This window comes from Bemisia tabaci, chromosome 8, assembly GCF_918797505.1.
Source record: "Bemisia tabaci chromosome 8, PGI_BMITA_v3".
In the NCBI taxonomy this organism is placed as follows: Eukaryota; Metazoa; Arthropoda; class Insecta; order Hemiptera; family Aleyrodidae; genus Bemisia; species Bemisia tabaci.
The window spans coordinates 46,377,916-46,390,521 of record NC_092800.1 but is presented as its reverse complement, the minus strand read 5'-3'; the positions used below and the strand labels follow the sequence as shown (position 1 = coordinate 46,390,521).

At 34.2% G+C, this 12,606-nt stretch overlaps 1 protein-coding gene across 1 annotated transcript in view; it reads left to right on the top strand.

Moving 5' to 3' along the window:
• The window catches only part of LOC109043023 (serine/threonine-protein kinase nemo), a 9,870-nt gene extending 6,848 nt beyond the window's left edge, over positions 1-3,022 (top strand). The window contains exons 6-7 of the mRNA XM_072303855.1: positions 578-671; positions 2,968-3,022. Coding sequence (XP_072159956.1) covers positions 578-671; positions 2,968-3,022 — 149 coding nt within the window. The remainder of the gene's footprint in view (positions 1-577; positions 672-2,967) is intronic.
• The last annotated feature ends 9,584 nt before the right edge of the window (positions 3,023-12,606 follow it).

The following is a 12,606-nucleotide window of genomic DNA, read 5'->3' as shown; positions in this document are numbered from 1 at the left end:
TTTGTTATGGTCAATGGTGTATTGATATTTCTGATGAATCAGTTGATCCGCCATTTGAACCTATTGAAAAGGATTGATCATCGAAGTGTTAGCAAGAAACACCTCAATGATCGATTCTTTACCTTAGCTTCAAAGGACGAAATATCGAGAGGTGATGATTGACGCTTCGCCTTGGTTTGCAATTAGAATAAAGTGAGAAGAAACTGTAAACTAGTAATCTTATACACCCAATTTCTTAAAATAAGGACAGAGAACTTCCAAATTCCTGTTCTTCTAGATAATCTGTATCATCTAACGCTACTCTTTAAAAATGAAATAGAAGCTGAGATTTTTAAACACTGCAACAAAGATACAAAGATTCGCATTTGTGCAGTTTCTCTGTCAATTTGTGTGTTAATGTATTAAGAGTTGCCAACAATTTTTATGTTAATATTTGTAAAAAAAAAAGATACTGTTTAGTTTGTGTTCCAATAAGATTAAGATTTCCATGTCAGTCATGGAAGCTTTGAGAAGAAAATAAATATCTGTTTGCATTTACCTCCATGTTTACTTATTTGAATTGTTTCTTCTGTTACAGAGGAAATGCACAAATTTATTAGCGAGCAGCTGAACCCAAACAGAGTGCCTTTGTGCATCAACCCTAAGTCAGCAGCATTTATTAGTTTTGCTAGGTAAGAGGACCTGGCACTCACCTCTGGAACTGTGATACGTGTCTACACCGACCAGACTTCATTTTTTCTGGTTAATATTTACAATCCAATTTATTAGTCATGACTTATGGGGTTAAAGGAGGGTTGCTTGGCCTTGACCTAATTTCCTCACAGAGCTCGGTGAATTCAGCTTTTTGCCTTTTCTCATAACGCTTGATGAGCTGAATTGCTAGCCTAACGTTTAATGTAATCATCCTTAGTCAAATGGACCATAGTGGTGAAAAACTCAAAATCAGTATTTTAGTACTGTTGCATGGAGGAGTGTTTTCCAAGGGAAGCTACTAATCCTGAGAGCGGATATATAATCCAAGAAACGGCACATGAGCCAATAAATAATCATTCACAATTAGCAGCAATTAGAAGTTAGCAATGGCTCATTGCCAAGCCAAAGGGTTAAAATGCAATTTCATATCCTCCGCTGGCGCAAAATCAAACCAAACTCCTCATAATACATCCTTTGGGATACAAGAGTATTTTTTCCTGCAACTTTAATTTCCAAATAATTTTCCCAAAATGGCGTCGCCAAGGAAATGTACCCTCTCGCACTATGGTCCTTTTTTCCAGGGATGATTACGAATGAATCAATTAACCATGGATATGACACTTCTCACCCTTGTAAAATATCAGTTTGCATGCACTTGCACATGCAACCTAACTCCCATGTGTTATATGTAAACCTCCTTGCAGGAAGGAGAAAATACTTTGCCTCTCATATCTGGAATTATTTAGGCTCAAGTGCAGGGACTTTTTGTTTTATTTTTGTAAATGAGTTTAATTATGAAAGCAACATTTTACCCAAAATTTAGAGTTAATGAAAAGTATGAAAACAACAATGCTAAAAAACGTAGCCAAAATCAAAATAAGGTAACAAAACTGGGGCATTTTAGATAAATAAAGTACCTATTTTTAACCAAAACCAAATATGAAATAAATGGAAAACTCCCCGAATGTTCCAAGGCCTTTTTTTTTCTCATTTCAGCCTTGTAAATTCACTTAAATTTTTTTGTCCTGCATTTTTGATTGTTGATGTTCTATCCCATTATTTCCCAAGTTGCAAAATATGTTTTTTCACACCTATTAGGATGATAACAATCAAGCTTAAATAACATAGCTCAATAATTCAAACACAACAAATTAAAAAAGTAAAAACGAGGGATAACAAAGCTAAAATATCAAAATGCTAAAAAGGTAGGATGTTTTGAGCTGTCATAGGCTCATGTTCAGCCACAAAAAAACAATGAAAATCGATGAAAAATTGAGTGGTGACCTGATCTCAATGATACAAATAATTTTTCATTAATTTTGGTTGATTTTGTCAAAACGTCTGATCTTTTTAGTGCTTCAATTATTGTGACGGCACAGCACACGCATACATTATCTCAATGATGCACGTGGCGTGCCGACAAGCCTGCTCGGAGCAATTTCAACTTCGGCCACTGGTTACAATTTAAACGCCTAGTTCCCTATCGCAAAGTTGTGCAATACCAACCTGGTAGGGAGCCGGCGATCGACTATAAATATAGGATCCATTTTTTATATCTTCATCATGTCGTGGTTAGATGATAACGTGCATGGAACGCAGCAAAAATTTCCAATATTCAAGCACAAAATTGTCTTTCCAGCATGAACAATAACATCCAATTTTGGCTTTCTGTTTTAAATTCAACTTTAATATTTTTGTAAATAGTTAAGATTCACTACATGGAACGTAACCCATGCAGACATTTTCTTCTGACAGAAACGTAAGATACCTCAAAGGAGTAACGAACCTGTAATAGCATGCGTTCCTCAGGTGTGAATTGCATGCATGCTTGGTGCTGTTTTTTGCTATTTATGAAAATTACCACTCAGTTTCTTCCTCTTATAACCAAGCAATAGTGCTTTGAAGACCTTTCCTTGTTCAAATCATCGGAGTCTTAGTGTACAAAAATCTAAACTAGCTCTTTCGTCTGCATCCTTAATATTACACACCAAAATCATACGTTTCCATAGGATGCAGTAACTTGGCAAATAGAGCATCTCTATCGAAAAGTTATCAATTTTGTTCAACATTTGACGTTACTCTTCTGTTAGAAATGTCTGTAATTTTGTTGATTAATGCTTGAGAAGTTGTTAAAATTACTTTATCAGTTAATGACCTGATATAATAATCAGTCATTCACCCAAAGGATTGCTCTACTTACAGCAAGTCCCAGGATTACAAAACTTCATTTCCCTAATAAGTTAGTTGACTAATTTTTTTTCAATCCTTTTCCAGTTCAACCGTAGCCCGATCATATAAGCTAGCCCCTTCACCGCAGCAATGGGAGTGACATTGGCTCCAACCTAGGTTGCTGCTCTGATCAGAGTCCCTGATTGGACCGGCAATTTGCCGGTTGAGCACTCCGTTCATTTCGGTGAAATGAATCTTACCATTGTCCAGTTCCACGCCTCAGATGCTCGGAGTTCGAAAACCTCGCATCCAGAGCATCGTTTTCCACAGGTCTCCTTCGAACGTTTCTGCACTAGAGGTTCAAGGCTCAAGAGTAAACTAGGTCTCATTCTACATTCTCTAGCCGTCAAGTCGCGCCAAAATCTCCGGCTATCAACATTCTTCAAAGTATTGTTACCCCACTGTTTGTTTTTATAAAATTTTATTTTGTTATGTTTTTCATCTATGGTCCCCGTCCAGAAAAAGAAAAAATTCCTCGATCATGATTTCCATGGAAGTGTTTGCATGAAAAGTTTTGATTTTTTTTCCCATCAAATTCAAGCCCATCATCAAATCAATCGGACATATTTATGCTGAAAGGAACTATGTTGCATACAAAACTTATGCGCATAGCTTCTTTTAGCATAAAAACGTTCAGTTATGAGTGATTTAATCGATACACAGTAATAATTTTGGAGTATCTACCCAGCATTATTGTTTGATATCTAAATTTCTGTCTTCTCATTTTATTCGTAAAAAAGTAGGTGACGAGTAATTTATCTTTTTTGCATAATTCATAGTCCCTATTGACTTTTGTGACTGGTATCACGTTTTTTCAGCAATACGTCATCATATACAAATTTTTTTAGTATTATGTAGTCACTTACTGTCTTGAATGGTTTGTTTAAATAACACTTCAAGCGAATTTTTTCTTTTTTTGTATTCAAAGCAGTTCAGATTACTACATTTTATAAAATCAACTATCACCAATAATAATTTTATTCATAGAATGTCTAAATTACTAGAGGAATGTATCTTTCAAAGTTGAAATCTGCTCCGTGTACTTGGTGTGATACTGTGTATTACCTTTTAAAATTTTAAGATCTTTTGTATGTATACTAATTCTTCAGACATTGATGTTAAATGAATTACTCACTTTTGTTTTTAAATCTTTTTCCTCATTTTATTTAGGGCTCAGCATAATCGTTGCTAACGTAACTTTGTCCCTTTAAATGGAAAGGCAAAGCATGCTGATTATAGCGTGGGGTCTTAAGAAACTTCAATATACTATACCAGAAATTATCGTTTCTTTTTGCAAGAAACTTTATTTTAAAACGATGTAGTTAATTCTCTTTTTCAAACCTCTTCTCAGAAATTTCTACCCTTAGTCAAATAACAGTACAATTTTTTTTCTTTTTTGGGAACTAATGTCTTTGTGATGAGGTAAATTTAAGGCTTCCTTTCAGTGAAGCGTAGTTTTGATTCTTTTCTGTTGGAAGTCTTCGCAATTTTTGGTGATTTTTCGCTGGTTACCCAGATCGCATGAGTGAGCTCCTATTGTGAGATGTGGAGTCATCCTTTGCTTAGCTTTGTGGACGACTTTTTTAATGAATGTGTTACCTTTTTCTCTCATTATGCTGCACCGCACTACACGGAAGTATATACATAAAAAAAAAGAAACTAAAGAAGTACAAAAAAAGATGAAATTCTCTGAAACAAGAAGAAAGGCTGGCACCTTGGTGACATATGATCGCTGAACTCTGGAACTACACATCTTGGTTTGAAACACTGCAGCTTTCATGTCATATTCTACTTTTTTAACTGGGAAACTAATCATCCGAATGCCTCGAAAATGTCTGTGAGTTTTCTTTTCTGTTTGTAGAATACTCCGTGCAAATTGTAAACACTGAAAAGTGGCTTGTCTCTTTTTTTAAAGAAAGAGCAGAATAGCCGAACTAATTTTGAGACTCTGGACAGAAGGTACAATGTACATGGTTGCTGAGTTTAGCCTTTGATATCCTTTACCTTTGCAAGACTTTCGACGGAAGTAGATTCCCAGAGGCGATTTCATTTCCATCTTCTGTGTAGAGCCCTTTAATTACGCAAAGTTTCACACATTCTGATACCGCAAGATGTAGTTCCCGTAAGCTCCATAGGTGTCTTTTTTTCCTTTAGTTGAATTTTCTCAGACCGCATATATTAACCACCCACGAATGGAAGCGGAAGTCTAGCTTTTTTAAATCTTTTGTTGCAATATTTAGATTTCGCATTACAACTGGTGTTCAATATTCTCTGCCAAACGAATTACTTAATTTTCCCTCAGCTCTTTTCCTTCTTCAGTTCTTTGTTTTTACGAGCCTGTATAAGAGGAAACATAGCAAAATGACAAAATGTACTGCCATTTGATGTGTAGGTGTAAGATTTGCATTTATTTTGTATTCATTACTTGCAATCAGCTGTCTTGAAACCTAGCCAGGAGAATATTTTTAACTCCCCTCTTGAATTTTGATGGTTCTTTATCACACTAAAGCATAGAAAATCTGACAACTAATCCTAGATGTCTGTACAGTTTCAATGTGCTCTTTTTTCGTAACTCACAAAGCATTATTTAGAAGATAGAGGTTGTTTCAAGGTTGCATGCTGTTGATCTTGAAACTTTGCGTTGGTAATTCATCGACCCAATCGAGGGAAATGCATCTGAGTAGTTTCCATCACACCGAAAGTCTTGCTTCATCTTCAATTTTTTTAACTTTTCCACAAAGCCTTGGTTATTGGATAACTAAACGAAATAGAATCTATAAATATTTCACATGTCCAGCATTTCCACAGTTTTCAAGGTCAACAACTTTGCCTTGAAGCAATCTAAGGAGTTTATGTATAAAAGCTGTCAACACCATCATATTTGGAAAAATACACTAGCTACTAATCGTGTTTTTGTACCGAAGAATTATCACACCGCAGCTGAGTGAAACGGTTTTGAAAATTAAGAAAAAATTATTCTCCAGCAAAATTCACTATCTACACTTTGCCTTTCATAGAGAGCATACAGTCTCGACTTCAAACTGACATCAGTGACGTCTGCAAGCAGACAGCAACCGCATGCAAACTTAGGACTAAAACATTTTTTGAGCAGGGCTCGAAGGTTTTTAAGCTATTCTCAAAAGCTTACCGTTTTTACATGTGATTTTCCTTTAAGGAACAAATACGTAACAGAATGTTAGTGGGCAACAAGAAACTTTGTCTCCTCATCATAAAATATGGTGGCCTTTACAGACTTCTATATTACAACTCCTTGCCTATTTTAATTAGTACTTCCTTTTTAGACTGTCTGTTGTGATATATTCTTTGTAAAACTCCTCTGGTAAACTTAAGAATGTATTTTACTCTTTTATCTGGTCAATTGCTCTTTGGGGCATTCTAGTAAAATAAACTTGGCGCTTAGAATTATATATCTGTTGATGCTTGGTTTTATTCGGGGGAATTAAACAATTATGAAGATCTTGGTTTGTCTTAGTGGATGCAGCAAAGCTACCAAATTTTATTCAAACTGCATGTAGACAATTTGTATCTGTCGGTTGTAAACAAATTTAATTTTTTAAGTTCTTACCTACCCACACGGCCAAGTTGGCGTTTCTCACAACTGTAAATAGTTCTGTAAATTTTTTTGATCCAATATTTTTAAGTTCCTTAATTTTTGCATTTTTTTTCAATTCGATAAATATCTATTCTAATCTGATTATTTCTCAGTCGATCCTGATTTTATTTTCTGCCGGGAAGACTCAAAAGTTGTCCGTCAATTTAATGATTTATGTCGAGCTTACGCCAATAAAAAGCCACAAAGAAGCAACGATCTTTAACAAAAAAAAAGTTTATAAAAGTAGGTAATTACTTTTGAGTGCTTCTTATGGTGTTTCAATGTTTTATCTTTCGTCAATTTTTCAATTTATTTTATTTTATTTTTGTATGATGTGCAATGCGCTCAGGAGGATGGAATTTATCACCTTTGTGTTTCGTTGCTATTTGAATTAGATGCAGTTCCACCATTGTGTTGAGAGGTCTCTTCTGAGTTGGTTCAAAATTTTCGCTGTCAGGACATCATTTCTCACCTTTGTTATAAAGGAGGCAGTGCAAAACTTTAAAAAAAAATTCTCTGGAGTAACCAAACAGCACTGAAAATCACAATTCCATTTTTGTAGGGAAATTAACTGCCTCCCAGCCTCCTAAGTTACTCCCTGAAAGTTGTGACAAAAAAATGATTTTACATGACAAGAGGGAATAATTTTTAAAATTTATCAGTGAAGTAATTTTTTTTTATGGAATTACTTGATTTTGTTCATTATTACTTTCAGTAATGAGCCTCTGAGTCTCCTGTGAATTTTCTGTTTTTAGACATTCGCAGAGATTTCTTAAAAATTTAATAGATAACTATCTGATTTTTTCGTTTTATTTTCTACCCCCATGTCTAGATTTAAACTCGTTGCTCAGCTTTAATTTTGATATGATTGAATGAACAAATGATATTATCGATTGTTCTGATTTAGATGTAGTAACTTGTGATTTTTATCGTAGCCTTCATGTGACAGTTATAGATGTTGACCAGATGCTTCCTGTAATTAAGGTTCTGCACGATGGTGTGTTGTATATTGTATCATTTTGTAAAACCTTTTCATCGTTAGACTGAACTCAGTTAGAAAATTTCTCATCGCCAAATTTGTTAAAATGCAAGTTGAATCCTGGAAGCTGTTGTCTTCTCAAAAATTTAGTTGTCTCTTTATAATTTCACAAATTTTTCAAATGGGATCATACAAGCCTTGGAAATGCCAATAGTAAATAACTTTCGCTCAAACATGATTGGTCTAATCCAATGTTCACACTCAGACACACACATTGTGCACTCATCCAACCCCATCTGTTCCAGGTCCTTTGTTGTTCAAATATTTCTCACCTTTCAATTTTGTATTTCGCAGTCAGGCAGAAGTTTCAAACCAAATTGTTTCACAATAATAGGGAATAATATTTTTTCCTCGAAATTGTCGCCTTTTAGGCAATTTTTCACACTACAGTACTTTTTCTCTCTCTCTATAAGGACAGCCACTAAAACAAAAATTTCTTTGTACGAAAAAATTATCTGGTCCCCTTGCCTATCTTTTTTTTGAGCTTCGCTCGTCAGAAGAGAAATTTCTCTACAACTGAAAATCTTCCGGTTTGTCGTTGTTTTCATCCTAGAGAGAGAGAGTGCTGTATTATTTGTGTCGTAGTTCGGTCGTTTGAAAGTCAGCGAAAGGATGCATTGTTAAAATATCAGAAGGACATAAAGCATGATCTGTCTAGACAAAACGATAATTATATTTTTACACTGTCTCAGGATTCACCTTGCTTATTATCATGAATAGGCAGCCGTCTTTTAATTTGTCTACAATTTCCTCACCAGACGTTAATGGTCCCTCATTGTATATTTTTATTCTGACGTTGGACGGAAATCCCTGATTTTTCACAGTTAATGATCTTCAAAAATTTTTGTGGGTGATATAAAGAATGGCTAATTGTTTCTTTTACCCTTTTTCAAGTTTCGTTGCGTCCAAGTAAGAGATGGAACTGGGACAGACTTTCCATGATAATTTTTCAAGAGTCTGTGCCCAGAAAGGTTCTCAATTTTAGTCACCAAGAAGAAAAATAATCTGTTGTGTTTCCAAACTAATGTAAGCTACAAGTTTCATTGATTTTAATGGACATTTATTTTAATTTTTTTCTTCTGTGGAATGCTCAACAAGTTTGAAATTCCTTTTTTTCCCCACTCTGAGAGCCCACAGCTGAAGTCAGTATACCATTAATTCATTTTTGCAAAATGAAATTTCAAAAATTAATGTCACGAATGCTTTGCATCCCCTCACAAACTTCCTTCCGTTTGAAACGCCATCACATTACTCGTTACATGTATCAGCTCACTATTGTTTAGTGTCTATAATTTTTAACCTGAGTCTTTTATTTGTTACTAGCCTTAAGTGTTTCACTGGTATAATGTGATGTATTGAATTCTGTGAATTATTAGTTCGAAGGAACAAAACTTTGTATATTAATGTGTTCCGAGTTTAATTTTTCTCACTTTTTAATGTAATGTACTTCTGTTAGGGTTTTTTTTTTCTTTTCTTGGTTTATGGAATGACCTCTTTGTGATATTTGATACTTATGTAGTAACTCAACGAATAGACCAAGACCGTCCACAAACAGTGGTGGTACTAGTCGAAAAACGACCATGCTCTTTACCTGCCCAATACTACCGCGCTCAGGAAAAATGCTATGTGAACATTTGAGAGTTGTCAAATTTTCCCCAGTAAAATGTTTTTTCATAAGGAAAGTTGTAAATATTTTCTCTTAAAATTTTCAGATAATTTTGATTTGATTGTGAATAAAGTTCTCTGAAAAATTGGAGGAGAAATACTCACATATTTCCCCGAACATTCGTATTTTATGGAAAAAAATTTGGCAACGTCTGAAGGCTTGTGTAGCCTTTTTTCTTAGTGCGGCAGAATAGCTGTACTGCATTACTTGTTTTTGAGCTTGAATTACTGGAGGAAAGGGAGAATTCATGCCTGATTCTCCTGATTTCTTGAAATTGACACATTGGAGCTTAAAGTTTTAAAGTCAATTGTCTCAGATAGTTGCAAAGAAAATCACACTAAAAACTATCAAAATTTGATTAATGCTGTATTCTCTCAGATTTTGTGGGTTTTTCTTCACCATGGGGGCATTATCACTTCATCTGCAACTATTAAGAAACTGTTTGATAGATAAACGGAATGTCAATATCAATCGGATATTCTCTTAACATCAAAGAATCCTTTCAAAATTTTCCTTTCTCCTCCAGGGATTGGACCTCAAATATAATGAAACTAAGTGTAATAATATTATCATTGCTGTTCAAAAGCTGCATTTTACTATCAATTCTCTGGTCTTTAATAATAGGCAGACTTGTCGTAATCCTTCAAAGTCTCCTGTTCAACAATCAGTTTAGAGTGAATAGAGAGGAGCTTTTGAGAGGCAGTACTCAGGAACGAACGTCCCGTTCCGTATAAGCAATAATTCAGGTGCATAGTTCTCTTATTCTGTTACTAATCTGTATTTGTGGCCTAATCTTACAGATGTAACACTAGGCTCGAAAAGTCTAACTTTGATGAGAAATCGTACTTCATTACTCCGACGTAACGTATCCTAAACTCGTAACATAATTCCTATTCAGATAAATTCAGTAATTTTACTTTACAAGACTTCAATCAAAATGTGCTTTAGTGAAGTCTATTCCAATGAATAGTCATGGCAAAAGTGGTGAAAAATCTTTGGTACTGAAACCGATGTGTGGAAAAGATTTTTAGAACTGCTTTGATGAAAATGGAGAAAGATGAGTCCAACCTTGTGTTGTCTTAACTTAAACGAGGCTTTGTCAAAAGAGGCACTTCTTTCTGCCCAAGGCATGCACAATTTCAACATAGCTCTCGGTCACCTCTACTGGTTTGGGTGTTTAACTTCAGTTCTCTCCAAAAACATTGCTGCTGAAAGAACTTTTGTAATTTTCAAATATTACAGTTGAACTTTCTTGGCAAAAAATCAACTGCCTAAATTAAAAAGAAGCTCTTCCACTTTGGAGTGAATCTTTCGATTTGAAATCTTGCACTTTGTAATAAGAGAATTTGGACACATTTACACCCAAGAAGTTTTTCTTTGCAGAAAATTTGTATTAGATACACAGCTTCTGCGTAAATGTGCTCAATTCTTTTCACCGAGTGAACATTTTGAAACACATGATTTTATTCCAAGCGTATCCCCATCATTAATACAATTGTTTTTGCTTTTATTTACGTCAGTGCCAGTGCTTTAACGAGCCAATTAGCGTGCCCCAAATCTGTGTAAAAATTGTCATGGTTCAACTCTTATCATCAAAGCTGAAGTTTCAGAAAATTCCGGAAGCTAAAAATGAAAGTCGGCCCAACAGACCTCAAATCGCCCCTCAAATCAATTGTTTTAAGTCTTGTCTTGTAGAATTAGGATTTTATTTCACTCTAGAGTATTGATTTCTTGTCGGTGATAATCTTAAACTGCTTAGTCGCTCTGGTCTAAGCACAACAAAGTTAATCAACGATCTCAAAGTGTAGACATCAATAATTGATCGACGCTCCTTAGTGACAGTTTGTCTGATTATCAATCCATGTAGATAAATTGTGTCTTTAGTGTAGCCAGATTAGCTGCCCTCATGCAATTTGTGTGTCATTTTGGTGCGTATTTTGGGTTTCGTGTAATCTAGATAGAGTAAATATTTCATTTTAAAGAAAATGTCTTAAGATTTTACGTTAATCTATGTTTTAGTCCTCAAAGAGTTGGACTGCATTTTGCAATTAGGAACTACCATTAATGGCTCAGTTCAAGAACGATGTTTGAACTATTAATTTTCCTATGAATATAAGTGTTTTTAAGGATGAACTAGAAATTGTAGTTCCCAATTGCACAATGTAGTCCAGTTCGTGTAGCACTAACTGGCAAGCACTCCTCTGCCGTGCTAAGGAAAAACGCTGTATGAGCATTCGAATGTTGTCAAATTTCTTTTTAGAAAATATTTCTATTTTAAGGAAGTTGTGGATATTTTTTCTTGAAATTTTTAGACATTTCAGATTAAATTACAAATAAAATTATTGGAAAAATTGGAAGAAAAGTATTAACAAAATTTCTGAAAAATGTGTGATTTTTCAAAGGAATTTTAGCATCTGATGGCTTATACAGCGCTCTTCCTTAGTGCAGCAGTCTTCCCTTTAGTTTTACGTCTTCTTTTTCTTCTTTCCTCGATAAATTTTAAGTTTTACTTTAAAATCCTATTTATTTTTTTATCAATATCAAACAGTTTTTGTGTTTCCTATTTTAATTGATGATAATTTTGTTGTAATTAAAAACCCTTGAATGTAAATATTTGTAAATAGTTTGCCTTTTTTATAAAAAGAAAAACAAATAAATAAAAGGGAAAAAAAATTGAAAAACTGAAGAAAAGAAGGTATTATGTTCTAGTGCTGCTTATACTTCTCAATGTTAGCAAACATTTAAACAACATTGGTGTAATCTAATTTAATCAGTTTTATGTGATGTACATTTTTTTTTCAAAAGGAACAATTCTAAGTTGTATTTTAATGCCCAATGCAAACTTTAAAAACAGAAGAAATATGATGACTATCGAAGTAAATAAAAAATAAGTAAATGGTGCACAACTTACTCGCTCATTATTTCTATTCCCTTTCTCCTATTTTTTTTTTTTTTTTTTTTTTTTTTTTTTTTTTTTTTTTATAATAAGCTACGTTTCCTGGAACAAAATTACATTGAAAACTGTGGGTATGAAAAATAATGGAAACTTTGATTATTTTGGCAGTGTTTCTCAAAAGGGAATCTAGTTACATCAGCTATCGCCTCATTTCAGTGAATAATGTATTTATTTCTTAAGTAAACAGTTAATCAGTGTAACCATTCTCTTGTAAAGAAATTAACTGCTTGGTAAAATTTGGCAACAGCTGATGTTACCTGGCATCCTTTCATGAAATACTGCCTAATTTGCGTTAACTAGAAACAATTTACTTGTATGGACAGTGCTTCCTGATCTTTTCTTTCACATCCAAGTGTATTGAGACGTGCAATCATGATTCGGAAACTGCATAAAACACATAGGCACAATTT